The sequence below is a fragment of the Nasonia vitripennis genome (genome assembly GCF_009193385.2).
Source record: "Nasonia vitripennis strain AsymCx chromosome 2 unlocalized genomic scaffold, Nvit_psr_1.1 chr2_random0002, whole genome shotgun sequence".
Taxonomy (NCBI): Eukaryota; Metazoa; Arthropoda; class Insecta; order Hymenoptera; family Pteromalidae; genus Nasonia; species Nasonia vitripennis.
In genome coordinates this window covers 325,931-343,522 of record NW_022279608.1, presented here as the reverse complement: position 1 = coordinate 343,522, position 17,592 = coordinate 325,931, and the positions used below count along the sequence as shown (strand labels likewise).

The following is a 17,592-nucleotide window of genomic DNA, read 5'->3' as shown; positions in this document are numbered from 1 at the left end:
CTGTGATATCTGAATCAGGGATCATCTTCATAAGATGACCTTCAAAGCCTTCCTTGTATGAATTGATAAATGATAATTCTGTTTCTTCAATGTGGACATCATAGAAATCGTTCAACATTACTTTAGTCCAAAGAATGAACTCCATACATAATTGTATCAATAATTTACAGAAGTCTGCATTATAATATGCATTTCTGTTATTATTTCCATCGTCTCCTGTAACATACTGCTTGGCCTTTGCAAAAGTGCTCGTTATATAATTATATATGGCTGGACATTTCAAATAATCAATATATTTAGTTTTAGCATTTTCTGTTTCCAATATAAATTCAAATGTATTCTCTATTTCTTCAATATTTTTTTTTGCTATATGTAACATCAATCTTAAGATCTTTTATTTCAGTCATAATAGCCTTAAAGCATTTTTTCGTATATTCAGTTTGGAATTGACTATACGTAATAACAAATATCTTCTGCAGTAAATCTTGGAATTTAATGATATTTTTTTTGTTTACTGAGCATAATTATACAGTATAAATAAAATAGTTGTACTGATTCCAGACTTTTCTTTTGGACGCATTCCCATTTCTTCACTTTTATTATTATAAGCATTATATCGGTGTTTATAGTACATCTTGGTAGAATGGTACTACCCTCTACTAAAGATCTAAAACACATATTCAAATAATCTTCATATGTTGTATTAATATTAAAAGTTGAAATCATAGAGATATAGTGGACCCAACAATGATGCACTGTAAGTCGATGTGGTATAGGTAAACCATTCATTAGCAATCTATTTAAAAAACTATTCAGCAATGATATTGATAAACTTTCAGTTGATATTTGAGATAAAGGTAAAAACTGGTTAGAAAATACTGTACCAAAAGCGTACAAGTATATATTAATATCAGATAAAATGAAACTCTTACAAAATGATCCAATTGAATTAAAAATGAAATGTGAACTTTTAGATAAATCTGAAAATAAATTTATTGCTATTGTTGCTCCATGAGAAATACTCAATGGATAAAAAGTAAACTCTTGTATAACAGGTTTATACAGTAAATTATTCGAAATCAAAATCAAAGACATTTCAATATTTTTAGCATCATCGCATCTTTGTCTCTCTTCCGATTCTTTTGTAGATTTCACTTCACTTTCATTCAACTCTAATTTTATACTTTTACAGTTTAGCACAACATATCTTTGCAAATTCTTCGGATGTATATGTGTAGTCTTATCCACCTGATTCTCATTAAGATCATTACAGATTATTGACCAAACGGGGTCGATTTCTTTTTTGATTTTTCCTTGCTGATCAAAAATATTGTGCTTTTTGATCGCTTGTACTCGAACATCGTGACTTATTACTAGTTTTTTCCCTCTTTTACCCATCCTTTTCACGTGTATATTCTTTTTGCTAAAACATGATTCGACGGTACCTTATAGGTTATGGTTTGCGTAATTTTTTTAAAGAACGTTGTTTAATAGCATTTTATTGCTCAAAAATGTACAGATCTCTATAAACACCAAGAATTTTAAAATACTTTTATTTTGACTATAAAATCGAATACTTTTCTATCAAAATGATTCAAGGTCCAGTTTTCAAGTAGCGGCATATGCACACCTGATGTGAATATATCCTGATCAGCTAGAGAACATTGAGAAGGTCAGAAACTAAGTCATCTGCAGTACGCTACGCAGCTGCGCCGTGTGCCGTGCGCTCGATTCGTGACCGCCACAATAGTCATGCTGATCAAAATTTATTCACGTACTAAGAATGGGCAATATTTGTAAGTGTTCGAATATGCATTAGTAGAGCCACCAGTGACAATGCTATAGGTGATATATATGCATATAATGTATTTACAACTAATTATTGCAGATAAATATGTGTGTCATACAAATAAAGCAAACAGCTCATAGCTCATAGTGTATAAACAAGATTGATTCATCGCTGTTATTGTAAGGTTATCTGTGTATAAAATGTCTGAAAGAAACTTCATTTTGAAAAAAATTTATAATTTTCTATTCAATGTCATTGCATGTTACAGACAAAATGCCTCGAAAACCGGAAATTGAACCAGAAGATTTGCAATCACAACTTACACAATGGCCTTCTATTTTTTATGAAAATAAATTAGTGGGTAATAAACATCCAGTATGGCTTGAGATTAAGAAAAATTTAGGATTGAGTATGACAGCCAGTTCACTTCACTTATATGTGTATAATAATCGCCATCAGATTAAATAATTTCTGGAAAATCATTTTGGAATTGCACTAATGACACATAAAAATGAAAGAAAAAGAGCCATAGCTGAGGATCCAGATTATGCTGTTAACACTGATGAGAACCCACTGAATTGCGATGCACTTGATTTTAATTTAACAATACCAGCAAATCAATTGATTAAATCATTACTCGACAAAAAAAAGCAGATAGTTGGATTGCTAATCTTCATTCAGCAATTGTCCAAACACAAGGCTTACCTTGTGCATATGATTACAGAAATGGCTATATTACAAAAGAAAATATCAAATTTAGTAGTACGTGTAGTGACTGCAAAACTACGATAAGAGGTGAAAGTGATCTAATCGAAGGTTTAGAAAAAGACTTAAAAATAACTGTACACACCTTTTCTACGCATTCTATCCCACACACAAAGAAAAAAAAAATTTCTGGTGAAAACAGAAAAAAAATCAAAGCTATTTTATTAAACAAATTACCTGGAGATTATAGATGAGAGCTGATTGGTGCTGCAAAAACTACCTATGAAACTGCTGATTTGGATACAACCTTAAAATATAGGAAAATAAGAGAAGAGGCCAAAAATGAAGATATCGGATATAATAAAGTGAAATCTCTATCAATATCTAACAGAACTTTCATCACATACTGCAATATCCGCAAGTTTTCAGTCAATCCATTCCACATATTTTATTGGACTGATAAGCAGCTACAATTTTGGAATCAAGTACAAAACCAAAGGCTGCCTTTATCGATTGATGCCACAGGAAGCCTTGTCAAAAAATACTCTTATAAGAATGGCATAAAAAGTAAGTCCATTTATTTTATTATGTGTTGGTGATTGGATTAGCAGGTAAAATAATACCGCTCCTACAAGGTCTCCTATCAATTCATTGTTTCCATAATCCAAGAACTTTTGAGTACATGGATAGAAAATGGTGCCAAAATTCCAAAGGGAATTTGTACAGATGGCTGTTTAGCACTACAAATTGCAATTAATTTAGTATTTAATAAAATGACTTTTAAACAGTACAACTTTGTCGGTATATAAGGATCCGGACGCGATAAGGTTGCACGAAATAAAGAAGCAAAGACAGGGTATCAAGTAATAGAGCGTAGCGTAACTTTATTATTAAAGGTTAAACTTAGACAGAGCGGGACAAGAGCCGAAGGCGTGCGTGCAGCTCGACTATCTCGTAGAGAGTGAGGCGGCGAGCGGAGAGCGCCGCCGAGCTCAGCGCCGTATCACGTGGTTTTGGCGGCGAGCGCTTCTAGAGTCGCTGCGACGCGAGGGATCTGCCGTCGGTGTCGGGGGAGATCGTGCACATATTCCAACACTCCCTCCCGATTGTCCTCGACATCGTTTCCAGGCTGACCCTTAGTTATTCTTTTGCAGGAGTGCCAGGTCGTCTGAAAGGTGACTTTGATCGAGATCTGCTATGCTCTCTCCTCTGCTTTCTCTTTGGAGAGATACTTCTGTTGCGATCAGTCGCTCTCTTTCGTGGTGGCCCTTTCCGTGGTTCACTGCAGTCTACGGCGATGTGCCCGAACTTATTGCAGTTAAAGCACTTAGGCTCGTCGTGCTTGCAGTCCTTGGACAAGTGCGCCGTGCTACCACATCGCTCGCACCGTTTGTTGGGCCTTTCCCTACTTTTGGGTCTTTCATCAGAGGAACGGTTTCTTTCCTCTGCGAATCCGAGCAGGGCTGATTTTTCTGGGGTTCTCTGCTTCGAGTTGTCAATCTGGAAAATTAAATCTTTTAGTTCATTGTAAGTATATTTCCTACCCGTACCATGGCTTGAAACGTTCTCTGCCGTAATGATCTCTGGGTAGGCTTGCTCTACTGCGTTGAACAGTAGACTTTTCTTTGCCGTATCGCTCATTTTTTCTATGCCTTCATTACTTTCATACTTTCTTACGAGGTCTTCAAACCTCAAGCAGAAGTTAAAGGCCGTTTCTTTATCTTTGTTGAGCTTTAAGTTGAAGAGTCGTTTCTGGGCTGTATGAGCATTAATTCTCAATTCATTCTTTTTAATTTCTTTAATCTTATCCAGTAATTCAACTGGATCTTTTATGTTCATCGTGTATAGGTGATACTTATCATCAATTCTGTTCAGAATTATCTCGCGTATGATATTCTTATCGTGTTCGAGTTCATCTGGACAGATCAGACTTTGATTGTTCTTTTCGAAGACGTAGAACAGTTTTCGCGACTTTAGCTCTGAGAATAAGAAATCCTCAAAGGGGGCAAATTCCGAATCTAATTTTAACTTGTACATTCGCGTGATGTTAATCTGTTTCAATTTTGCGTCATTTATACTCGTGTTACCTGAGTTCATTGACTTGAACAAATTCAGCTTATTCAGTTGCGTTAAGTCTTGATCAGAAAAACGTCTACTTACATTCAAATCGTCGAGCGCGATTCCAAGACGTTCGGCGGATTCAACGCGCCAATCTTTATATGGCGACTGTTCTCTCCTTACTTCATTTTTCTCGTTCCATTCGTACGAGTCGGCCACTAGTGTGGACGAGCACCTGGGTTCAGCAGGTCCGAACTCCCTTGGTCCAGGAGCCAAGAGCGTGAGCGGATTGCGGTTTGCTGGTCGAAAGCCACGTCCGCGTCCTCGTGGATGCAGCTTGATCGGTTCTGCCGGGCGTGTACAGCTGACGATGCTTGGCTTGTTGTTGGCTGAAAGAGTTGGCTTCTCCTGCCAATCTTTTACTGCCTGTCCATCCTGCCCTCTGAGCTTCAGACTATCAACGGACCTCATCAGTTGCTGTACATCTCCGCTGATCTTGGTTGTGAACCTTTCGAAGTTTTGATTCATCTTAGCATTCTCCTCCACGAGGGACTTCATTCCTTCTACCAGCCTTTCGCTGAGCTTGACTTGAGTCATGGTGCTCTCACGCAACAGCTTGGTGATCTCATTCATGCTGTATGTCTGGTCGTCATCCCTGGGCGTGGACGTAGTGGCTCCTGCTCTCCCTGCGTCGCTGTAGTGGCTTACGGGTCCTCTCAACCCTACCACTCGATCCTCTGTAGCTTTCAACACTTCCAGGAGTCTGGCTGCTTCTTCCAAACTGAGGATGTTCATGTCTGTAAATATACAAAAAACGTTAGTCTGCGGTTGAGAGGATACCCCTGCAAAGCTCCCTATACTTTGTGCACAAGTATCGGGCCACCTTGCTGTCGGTCCAGTCACTTTTCGACAAAGTTCCCAAACCGACTTAGTCTCTTTTTGCGGAATGTGTGCCTAAGCACGGCTCCCACAGTCCGAGACCCACTAAGCACGAGAGCAGGTTTGGCAGATCTGTGTGAGGGTCTAGTTTTTGAGCGTGGGACACTGACTAAGTATCTGTACGTGCGCACGTACCAAGTCACATTCGTGGGTTCGTGTTAAACCTCTCACAGATCCGCACAGACTTCGTGTCGTACGTTACGTTGGCTAGTAGCCCGTCAAACTTTCCGTACAAGTGTAGACTTACATATAAATATTGTTATTTATGACTTTACTTCATTACCTAGTTGGAGTGTTTCGTCCCTAGAATTCATTAACCAAACGCCTCCGCCGTAGAGTTGAAGATAGAAACTCTCATTTGGTTCTTTGTCCTTCAGGTCGTAGTACTCCAGAATCTTGGCGCGTATGTCATCCCAGTCAGTACTTGTGCTACGTGCTGTCGAAAGATTTTGTAATTAATATTCAAACTTAATTTATTTTGATAAACCAGAGTTGTTGTGTTGAATTAATTCTTCGCTTAATTTATTGCAGAGTGAGCTCGCGCACCAGCAGCCCCACCTGCGCGGTGTCTGTAAACAGTGCAGCTCGCAGGCAGACTTACACTAGATGCGAAAGCCGACGTTCGCGTTTATCGCGTTAAATTTCTTTATAGATGATTTTCTGCTAGTTTAATACGTTAAATGATTGCTTAGTTTACCCATGCATCAGCAGCCCCACCTGCGCGGTGTCTGTAAACAGTGCAGCATGCAGGCAGACTTGCACTAGATGCATAGGTGTGCGTTTAAGAAATTCAAAAATTGCCGCGCAACAAGTGAGCGGTCACGTGAATTCGTGTGCGCTTGCGCACAATCTTGTATTGACTTCACTTTACGTTTGAGTTGACTCAGCGCGAACTTTTTGTGCACGTATGTATGTGTGCGCGTCCGTGTATCGTTTCCGCTACGAGTGGTTGTAATGACCGCAACTCTCCCTCCGTTTTCATGCACGCGCGTGTTAACCTATTACGAGCCAGGTTAAACTAGCGTCGTCTTTTTCTGCGTGCGCCTGAACTTGCGCGTCGTCGTCGTGAGCCGAGAGCGCGGCAACGGCGGCTCTCCCTCCGTTCCGTATAGCTTACGTGCAGGAGAGAGATGAGGCGGCCATGTTGGCTCGGTTGCCTAGCAACCCCCCTTTCTTTCGCCTGTTGCTTCGTACCGGGAATTTTTACCGCGCGTTTCTGTTCGTTTGAACTTCTCGGAAATGCGTTTTTGTTTTGGTCGACTTTCTTTGTTTAAGCGCGTTCGGATTTTCGAGTTCTGACAAGCCGAACTGATGCAACACTGATTCGCGCCTTTCTCTTTTCCGCGATTTTCGCGCCTTTTCTTTTCTAATGCGGCTTTTTATCTCGCGATTTTTATTGTTCACTTCACTTTTCTTATACACTCGCGTACGGCTGATTTTACTTCACGAGTTTCATAAGCACGTTTTTATTTTTATGCGTACTTACGTGCAGTTTGCGGGTTTGCCCATTTGTAGGATTTTCCGGCCATCGTGACTTTTGCCTTTGTTTTGTTCACCGTTTACCAGGGAATCGAGTGCTGACCTTCAGGCTCTGGACAGCGGGGCGTGTTGCTTGTTGGCTGCGTGACTTCCTTCTTTTGTCTCTCAGCTTAGGTCGTTCTCGTGTCTTTGTACAGGTGTCAACTCGTCTCGACTTCTCTTGGCTTTTCTTCTATTTTTTTTTTTTTTTTCGTGTCACTTTTCACTAATTCGCGCAGTGGAAGCATGCTGGGCCCATAACCTGTCGGTATATAAGGATCCGGACGCGATAAGGTTGCACGAAATAAAGAAGCAAAGACAGGGTATCAAGTAATAGAGCGTAGCGTAACTTTATTATTAAAGGTTAAACTTAGACAGAGCGGGACAAGAGCCGAAGGCGTTCGTGCAGCTCGACTATCTCGTAGAGAGTGAGGCGGCGAGCGGAGAGCGCCGCCGAGCTCAGCGCCGTATCACGTGGTTTTGGCGGCGAGCGCTTCTAGAGTCGCTGCGACGCGAGGGATCTGCCGTCGGTGTCGGGTACAGTGTTATATATTTTTAAAGAATCAAATTAGTGAGCCAACCAGTACTGACAAAGATTTATTACCAATGTGCTATTACAGGCATGATGTAGCTCATCTGATGCATGCCGTAAAACGATGGAAACCTTTGAAATCAGCTGACGTTAATGTTACTGTATTCTACTTGAGATGCATAGGATACTTAACGCAAGTTAAATCTGTACAGCAGTTTAAGCATATTGTCATGTCAATAATTATTATTTCACAAAGCTCTGTAATCCAAGCTGAATGTTCCAGAAGAAAAAAGTTATTGAATGAGATATTTCAATCGTTTGAATATGATTTCGACAAATTTGCTTCAGAGTGTCAATCAACTGAATTTAAAACTACACGCATTGACGCAGAATCTAACCATTCTGGTAATGAATTAACATAATTTATTGATGAAATATTTGATGAAGCTATGAAATTAAGTTGTATGGATACAGAAATTACAGATGAAGCCAATTATTATCATTGCCCTGAACTAACAACCAATTTTAAGTCATTATGTTACACGTTTCCTTCGTGGACAAATGTGATGAAAGATATATTTGGATGTCGGTACCTCAACAAGATCTGAAGCATTTTTTATGAGGAAAAAACAATCGATTCCTTACCCAATAATCATGGAAAAGTTTGTGCTTAGTGATAACAAAAAAATTGATTGTTTAACTAATTTTGGTTTCATGCATGCTAAAGAAATTGAAGAGAAAATGGAGAACAGTACAGATGAACAAAATCAGCATAATTTTATTGATGTTGATTTGGAAAGTTTACAAATATGTGACAGTCCTAAAAAAATCTATTCAAATGTATTAGACGTGACACTATCAGATGAATACCTTTCTACTATAGAATCTCCTATTAAAGTGCAAAATACATCAAATATATCAATGAACAATAGTCAAGAAAATGCACACCAGGTCATGAAAAAAAAAAAAATTACTGATGACAATCTTCAAGAATCTGAATTTGAAAAAAAAGAGATGAAATGTTAGATACGAATCAAAGTTTTTTAAATAATTTGGAAGTTGACGAAACAATGACTAATGTATGTGATGAAAAAGTGGCTTCGATTACAGAAAATAGTGTCGATGAGAGCCGTACTAGCAGATGCTACATAAATGAGAGTACAAGCTCATTGGAATCATCTTCATCAACATATATACCTCTTATTTACAACCAATGCAAAAAATTGATACAAAACGGATCAATTTTGCCTCCTTTAAGATTATCCATGCAAAACATTAAATTGATCAATACATGCCCAATTGACAGTATTATCGAACTCTTTAATGCGGCTTACTGTTTTCAAAGTTCATTTAGAGAATTAATTTTTGAAATACTTAAATCACAAAATGATGATATTTTTGAAATTCTAGACAAACACAGTAAATCTTACTCTAGGAATGTTTATTATACCGAAAGAATGGAATACTGTAAATCTCAACCAAAGATATATTCACAAACTGAAACACCCAAGTGGCTTTTAATTGATTGTAAAGACAATGTTGTCCGTTTATTTAACAAAGTGATGGCAGATAATTATTGTGTACAGAAAGCAATTGAATGCTTATGTAGTTATGAAAACACACAAGAATATAACGTACAAACAGTGAACATAAATTTTAAAATGGATGGAAATTTAATTAGTGAGCTACAACATTACTTACAAACTTATTTTCGAAAAAAAAAAAAAATAAAAAATGCTACAAATGCACTATTAGAGAAGCATCAGTAAACTACAAAACAAAGAGTTATTTTTGTGTTGAATTAAAGACTAATTTTCTCTTTCACAGACACATGGAGTGTAATCTAAATAGCATTCCTATCAGTTTAAATCTTTGCAATGAAGAATACAATTTAGTTGGTCTTGTAGCGTTTGATCATGGTAGTGACTTGCTACATTATTATACATTTATCAGATTGAACGATGGACAATGGGAAGAACTAAATAATTTGAAAAACAACATTATATGTCATTCAAAAGGAAGCAAAATAAAAGTCAGACCAGCTTTAGTGTTTTACAAGAGGAAAAATATTTATAAAAGGTACGTAAAACAAGATTTCTATTTTATGAGTAAATTATTATTCGACCAATTAAAAACCGGTTTTTCAATGCATTATGTACAATATTCAATAATTTTATTTTTATTGCAGAAACTTATTGACGTATTAGTAAATCAAAAGTACCATTTCGGATATTTTGAAGAACATTTCTAAAGCGTTGGTACATAGTTAACAGTTCTTCTTACACTTTTTGGCAATAAGTAGGTTTATATCGCTATCACTCGATGCTGGATTATAATTATGTATCGCACGTATCGATTTCGGTGTCCAAGAATTATTTTTTTGGTATGAATATAATACAGCCTACGCTTGAATCTATCATTTTATCATGTTGACATAGCATCAATAACTCCTTAGATGCTTTTATCTTATTTATTTGTATTTCAAATAAAAACCAAACGATTTTTTTATTGTACAGTTTCAACAAAAAAATTAGCTAAGAAGTATAGGTTTACAGAACATTATTAACGACGTTATTCAACATTAAGTGCTGACCAATTTCAATAAATACAGGATATTGTATTTAGATAAGTTTTCGGCTGAAATGTTTGACAAATTCGTAATAAAAGCTTTCCAAAAGAATTGATAAAATCTAATTTGCAGTTGTTGAATTATTAGCTGATAGATCTAGATTCTTTGGTAATTCAATCAATTCAATCAATTAATATTGTGGTACACCGTACCTAGTGCGGCATCTATTAAAAAAAATTCAGTGATTAAAATAGAGAATCATATTGCTGGGTCCGTCGATCGTGACACCGAGGGCTCCAGCGCCCGCGTTGCACGTGTCGATGATAAAGTCTGTCTTCTGTCCGGTCTTGATGTCCTTCAGTCCGTAGCCATGCGCATAGATGGCCGCCGGGTCGGCATCGACTTTACCAACGTTCACGCGGAAGGGGCTGCCGTTTATGTATACCCCATCGAACTGTATGTGGATGTTGTGGATGCCATTCTCGCGCGGCATGAAGCGCACCGAGTACTCCTCGGAGTCGATCGACTGGATGAAGCAGTCGTCCTCGATGCTGCTCGGCGAGACGCATCTGTAATCGTATTTTTCGTTGAAAATAATAATTATCAAAATGATGCGGTCACTGGGTAACCGCGCGAGAGAGATATGAAATTCCGAAAAACGCGCAACAAGCTATTTTCGCTCAAGTGACGGAATGAGAGAGTATATTACACAAATCACGGATCATTTATTTTCGAGGCGGAATTTACGCACTTATATAATAACTCGCGACGATTAAAGTCGCGTTCGAACGATTGTACTTCTTGCGCACTGCCAATCATACCGCGCGCAGAATAAACAAAAGCTTTCTCGCGCTGTATCTCAATTTCGGAAAGCGCTTAAGCATAATACTGTACCTATCCGTCGAGCTCGTCTTTGGCGCCATTCTTACGAACGAGGAATGTGTACGGCTTGTCCGGCTGGATGCTGCCCTCGGAGAACTGCACGACCTTGAGCTAGTGCGCGTCACCCATCGCCGGGACGACGTACAGTGTTATATTCTATATAAAAGAAATACATAAATATATTAAGGTCCATCTCGAATCATCCTTTGTTCAATAAAAAAAATGCCGACTTTCAAGTATAGATACGAAAAATGCATGATTCCATAAAGCTTTGCCCTTAAAAATCTGTTTAACGTAACTGAATCATAATAAGATTCAGATAATAGTGTAGTCAGCCAATTCATAAAAATTCATCGTTCAAGTTCTTTGGCGATCATCGTTCTGAGCAGCAAGTTGATGCAAGGCTACGAGATACAGATTCTTCATTTGCCGATTCACAATCAAATCCTAGAGGTCTACCTGATAAATTGCTAAAAATTGTTTTTAATTTACTTATATTCAGATACTAAAATAAAATATTTTAAAATTTTATTACCAGATAAAATTGCAGTCACATACCTGATAATAAAACGGACAGCTGCATAGAATATCTGTTCATTTGTACAAGCTTTGTCGCTTGTACAGTCAGGATAGATCAAGCATTCTAGTCTACAATTTGGTAGTATGCCAATGTAGTTGTTGATGCAAGTGCATACTGGACTATCGGTTATTGCTCTGCTCAGTGCATTGGGTCTACATGGCAATGGATTGCAATGATCTTTGCTTGGTTATGATTCAACTACGGGATACCAAATTATTAGTTTTATTTTATGTAAAACCTCAAATTATTTATTTTTTTACCAAAAAACTCACCAGGTGCTTGGTAGCATTGATGGAATGGATCTCTAGTGATACCACTCAGGTAATTGATAATCTTGCACTGAGCGTTGTTTTCACATACACCTATGCACGGGTCTTGACATTCCTGATTAATACAAGCTAATGCAGCGCTGCAATTGATAATCTTGCACTGAGCGTTGTTTTCACATGCACCTATGCATGGGTCTTGACATTTCTGATTAATACAAGCTAATGCAGCACTGCATTCTGAACTCAATAGACACTCGGGTCTGCAATTTAATGCACTTTCAAGAAATTCTGGTTGACATGTGCATATAAGTTGCCCATTATTCTCATGGCATATGCTGTTGGAACCGCAAGGTGATAGATTACATGGTTTCACTGGTGTTTGTGCTACAATATTTTTAACATATTTGTAGTCTAGTAAAAATAACACAAATAGAAGTTTGAAGCTGTGCATTGATACTTACCTGTCATACATGTGCAAAGAGGCGAATGATTGACAACGTGGCAAACTGTGCAAGAGCCTGAACAAGGATCTGTGCATTTCTGGTCGATACTTTCGTCATTATTTACACATTCTAGTTTGCACTTTGGAGGTGAGTCTAAGAGGTTGCACAGAAAACATGAGCACATGTATATCCGCCTTATCCAGCCGACTGCCGACTAGACGAGCTGAACTCGCTTAATTTAATTAATTTATAACTTAACTTATAAGCCGAATTATGTAAAAACAAGCTTATTTGCATAATCCGCAATTAATTTGCAAACGATTGGTGTTAGTTTCACCCCCAGGCTATGTAGCACCTGACGAATAATTCGTGAATATAGGGATTCTCGGGACTCGAAAGGTTTTTTCTTTTTTATAAATAAACTAAGGCTCCCACAATTTTCGGACTTGCATTTGCAAACTTTACAAATGATTCCGCAATTATAGAAATTTTTTTTATATCGATTCGCGAAAGTCAATCGTACAGTTCACGGATCTCACCACAAGCGGCCTAACGCGCTGCCTAGCGAGGCACCATGACGTGGTAAGCGCGAGGGGAGCTTGTAAGCTTAGTCACTTTCGTGAATAAGTCACGGCCTGGCCGCCATTGCGAATAGACCTAGTCATCTTGTACATAACTTAATATAATCTAGTCACAATCAGCACTCAGTATTATCATTACCCTCTGTACCCCGTCTGTTCGTCCTTTCCTACCTTATCTCCTAAGAGATTCAACTATCAATCTCTAAACGTATACCTTAATCCACCATTGTCTCTTGCGCGCTAGGGCCGTGACAGTTAAAAATGCATAGAGCATAGCACACATGATTAGTATTGGTTAGTGTGTGTATATGTGTGTGTATATATACACATAGTATATATATATATATATATATATATACTATGGGGGTACCCCCCTGCTCGCTCCGCTCGCCAACCCCCAAATTCTGGTTTTTATTATATTGTATTGATAAATAATAAATTAAGTATAAAAAATGTAAATATTTATTTATATAAAAGTATTGTAAATAATTAAAAAAGGACAGTTCATCTGTAGATAGTCAATTTAGATAGTAGATTTTTTTTGGAATTTAATCTTGAAATCATATTCTGAAATTAATGTAAATAAATCAATTTGGTATTCAAATAGAAATTCATTTTTTTACTTAATAACCAAAATATTTTATAATAGATGATTTAAAAATGTTACCTTTATGATAAAAATTTCAGAACCAATAATCAGATCTTCTAGTTCCATTTCTTCACTCCATAATTTTATATGATCGAAAGATTTAACTTTTAGAAGATAACTATTATCTAAAAAATAATATAATATTATTCGTATAATATTATAATGTCTATATATATATATATATATATATATACATATATGGGTGTCGAAATCTTACTTTCACCAATATTAAGGTTTAAATGGATTATAAGATAGGTATAACATATATATAGTTAAAGAAAAAAAAAAGTTTGATCTTCGATTTGACATTTGACAGATAATCTTTCAGTTCTCCGCATGACATTGGTTTGGACGTCGCCGCTTTGTACAAGGCATTTGCAGTTACTATTTCAGGTACTGCTTCCGATACAGCTTTAATCAAATAGTCTCTTTTATCCTTTTCAGCGAGTTCACCAGCATCTGGTATACTCTCAAACGCTCTAACTTTCTCTTGAAATTTATCATAAAAGTCAGAAGCTGACTCTTTGTCAGGAAGATATATCATTTTTGAAAGATCGTCTCGAGCTGTGATTGTAGTCATACGTGATTCGTATCGTTTGACTTCTTTTAGTTTTGCTAGAACTTCTTTAGGTTCAGAAAGATTTATTATTTTGTTGTAATAAACTGTATCTATTCTATTAATGATTATGTCTCTGACTTTGAACTTGTCATCTGTGACCTTTTGTTCTAAGTGCAAATTGTCAGATACTAGTTCTACAATATACAGTAATTTTTTAATCCTGAGTTCGGATTTTAAGGAATCTTCAAACATTTCAAATTTACAACTCGAGGTTAATTTATAATTTCTGAACATTTGATTATCTCTTCCGGAGATTTCGTTTTTTAACTGTTCAGATAAATTCAAAAGGCTGTTGTCATTTGAACTCTTTTCTTTTTCATTCAGAAGTACTTTGACTTTGTTCTCAATCAGATCATTGATCAACGCCGCTGGGTTACTGTCATAATTAGGATTATTATATATTCTATTTTTGTTATTTACTCGATCTCTGTAGTTCTGAGATTCACTTTCGAATCTTCCATCTCCTGCAAATCCAGTTTTGAGCAGAGCGTTACCATCACGTGATCCTTTCTCAAAGGAACCTTTCGCACCCAATGTTTGTTTACTCTCAGAATCTGAGTCCTAGGGATCCTCTGCTTCTAAGTCCCATCTGCCGTGGTTCCTCTGGTTAGATTGTTCGACGGACGTACCAAGATTTATGTTCATCGACAGAAGATCATCCCTGTCAACCGTGTTTGTAGCCGAGGTAGTAACCGGAGTCGAGGTGAACCGGAGCTGGTTTTGTTTTGGGATGACTTCATTACGAACTATCTTGGGGACAGATTTTGGCCGGCCTGCGCTCCGCGAGCTTGCGGCTGTCTCACCAGCTGGGTGCGTGAGATCTGCGAAGCAAGTATCATTCTCCTTTGAGGATGTAGGCTTAGCACGAGCTTGTGCAGAACCCTTGATTTTCTCCAGATCAGGTGTTGTCAGCTGTCTAACCATTTCTTGAATGCTGCCAAGAATTGTCTGAGTTTAGCCATCAATCATGTCTTGTACGTCTTGTCTCGTGACATACGCCTGCTGATAATTCAGTTCGAAATCGAAGAATCTTTCGCTGGCTGGCCAGCACCTTTCAATCTGAGCTCTCTCCTCTTTGGAAAGAGACTCGTCGAATCGTCTCAGTTGTTGGTCCGTCCTCCAGAAGAACAAGGATCCATCCGGTCTTCGGAAGAGCGTGACTGTTGGTTCGTTGTAAACATCCCCTGGCGCCTCTTGGGCCTCGGAAATATTCCACTCTCTCAGAATGATTTGACGGAACTCATCCATGTCAGCACCTGTTGATTTAATTAGCAATAAGTATGTTGTTTGGATTTGATATGTGATAATTTTTCTAATTTATCCTATTCTATTCTATTCTATGACATGTATCCTGTTCAGTTTGAGAACATGAGGCAGGCTCATTCTATGTTTCCAGTCTATTGTGTAAGATGGTCCAGTCTAATCTTACTCTAGTCTATCTATATCTAGTTCTAATATCTATCTCTATACTGTATTGACTTTTAATATTTTAATGACAAAGGAGTTTAATTTATGATAAATTGAGGGTTCATCACTTCACGAGAGCGAGCAGATGTTGTTATTATCAGCAGTTCTTGTTATTATCTTTCAATTTAAACTGTGAGAAAGCGGGATTTATTTTTAAGGTTTAAATGGATTATAAGATAGGTATAACATATATATAGTTAAAGAAAAAAAAATGTTTGATCTTCGATTTGACACACATATATATATATATATATATATATATATATATATATATATATATATATAACGATTAAATTATTTGTAATACCTTTCTCTTGTATATCACCAATCAATTCAATTTGGCTTCCTCTTTCAATAATCATGTAACTATCATCTTTCGTTATTTGAACATCTAATTTATTTTTATAACATTTACATTGTATATCTTACAAATTTAAAGTTTTTGATAATCTATAAATTGTTAATCATTTTTGAAAATAAATATATTTTAAAAGCATAATAGTACTTATCGATATATACCCATAAGAAGGTTGGATTTTAGTGCATGAGACGCTCAGACCTAAGCAAATAAAAATAGTTATATACATTTAACAGCAATTTTCTTACTATCAAGATCTAATCTTTATCATAATTGACATACTTATAGATTGCAACGTACTAACGCGACTTCAAACTAATTCAAAAAATTTAATTAATAGTGATGGAGTTATTGGGTAAGGTGGTCGAAATCAACAGCAGAGAAATGACTATTAAGTACCGAGGCTTTATTAAGAAACTATCTATGGACTTCTATCTAGTAGAGAAAAACGAATAAACGAAGAATGTCGACGTGCTCTCTCTATGAGTACAATCGCCGAACTACCGGCGGAGGGGGGCCCCGCACGCGGGCAGAGAGTCGAGTAGCGCCGCGCATGCGCACAGCGCTGTAGGCAACTAGTGGAGCGTAGCAAGTGCCGTATGGCATCAGCCATAATCCAACACTCCCTCTCACTTGCAGAGCTCTCAGTCCCAGGACTCCTCAAATAAAAATAGTTATATACATTTAACAGCAATTTTCTTACTATTAAGATCTAATCTTTATCATAATTGACATACTTACAGATTACAACGTACTAACGCGACTTCAAACTAATTCAAAAAATGTAATTAGGAGCCCTTGTGGTGGTAGGAGGGGACCGCCACAGCTACTCCCTCACCAGTGACAAGGACGGACTTTCCGAGGAACGATGATGAGTTTCCTGTAGAGGGGGCCTTGCCTGGAAGGGAGGCTGCGGATGCGTGATATGGCGCCTCCCTGCCGGAAAAGGTCGATAGAAGTCGATTAGATTACTTATCGACTTGAATAGTGAATCTTAATTCCACTTTTTGCATTAGAACTTGATAAAACGTGATAAAATACTGTTCAGTTCGTTTTATTCGTTCAAGTAGTGTAGGTGTAAATTTAGGCTTTTTGAATTTCGCGCCGCTGCTCGCTCTCCGTTGCGACGTTAAAAGCGCCCGCGCGCGCGGATTCCTGTTCGGACTGCCTAGCACTTCGCACGTTTGGCTTCCTTACGCTTTTCGATTTTTTTTCTTCTGACGGTGAGCCAGTGACTTGTTCTTCTCAGAGCTATCACTGTTCACCTCGTTCTGCGCCGTGTTGGTAGTGTTTAGCGGAAAATTCGCGATCGCGTCGTTCGCGTGTGTGTATTTGTGCGAGTGTGTGAGTGTGCCTCGAGGCGATAGTCTTAAGGTTTGTTAGCGAAGGTGTCCACGTGTTGTACGTGACTCCTTCGGGGCGAGCGAACAGCGGCAACACCCCTTGTTGCCCTCGTGCCAAGCGTCTGGCTCCCCGAGACGTCGGGGCGCGCTTGGTGCACGGTTGCGAACCATCCTTTCGCTCCCCAGGCCCGGCTTCCAGACCTCCAGGACCAGGACGGAAGCAGCGGCGGACTACGACGAGGCCTGCTCAACGCCCTCTTATTTTCAATAAAGCTTACACTTGCTGAGGCT

General features: G+C 38.0%; 2 protein-coding genes and 1 long non-coding RNA gene across 6 annotated transcripts; all 3 read right to left on the bottom strand.

The window, feature by feature from the left end:
- Positions 1–3,353: 3,353 nt before the first annotated feature.
- On the bottom strand, positions 3,354–7,232 carry LOC116416244. Of its 3 annotated transcripts, none has more exons than XM_031923935.1 (4): positions 6,978–7,232; positions 5,775–5,927; positions 4,655–5,349; positions 3,354–3,994 (listed from the first exon to the last, which is right to left on the bottom strand). In XM_031923935.1, the coding sequence occupies exons 1-4, from the start codon at positions 7,018–7,020 to the stop codon at positions 3,635–3,637; spliced, it is 1,251 nt and encodes a 416-aa protein (XP_031779795.1). In that variant the 5' UTR covers positions 7,021–7,232; the 3' UTR covers positions 3,354–3,634. The 3 variants fall into 3 exon arrangements, with proteins under 3 accessions (XP_031779795.1, XP_031779796.1, XP_031779794.1); XM_031923936.1 differs by having other exon boundaries at positions 3,354–3,639; positions 6,978–7,231; XM_031923934.1 differs by having other exon boundaries at positions 3,354–5,349.
- A 2,736-nt stretch (positions 7,233–9,968) lies between these two features.
- LOC107981527 (filamin-A-like) lies at positions 9,969–13,219 on the bottom strand. 2 transcript variants are annotated; one of them, XM_016987555.2, is made up of 6 exons: positions 12,303–13,178; positions 11,845–12,225; positions 11,551–11,770; positions 11,223–11,462; positions 11,005–11,148; positions 9,969–10,679 (listed from the first exon to the last, which is right to left on the bottom strand). In XM_016987555.2, exons 5-6 carry the CDS (start codon positions 11,031–11,033, stop codon positions 10,349–10,351), a joined length of 360 nt encoding a protein of 119 aa, XP_016843044.1. In that variant the 5' UTR covers positions 11,034–11,148; positions 11,223–11,462; positions 11,551–11,770; positions 11,845–12,225; positions 12,303–13,178; the 3' UTR covers positions 9,969–10,348. The 2 variants fall into 2 exon arrangements, 1 of the variants encoding a protein (XP_016843044.1); XR_004226743.1 differs by lacking the exon at positions 9,969–10,679 and having other exon boundaries at positions 11,043–11,148; positions 12,303–13,219.
- A 3,124-nt stretch (positions 13,220–16,343) lies between these two features.
- LOC116416243 lies at positions 16,344–16,956 on the bottom strand. The gene is made up of 2 exons (XR_004226740.1): positions 16,700–16,956; positions 16,344–16,617 (listed from the first exon to the last, which is right to left on the bottom strand). It is a non-coding gene; the product is annotated as an uncharacterized LOC116416243 (long non-coding RNA).
- Between the last annotated feature and the right edge of the window lie 636 nt (positions 16,957–17,592).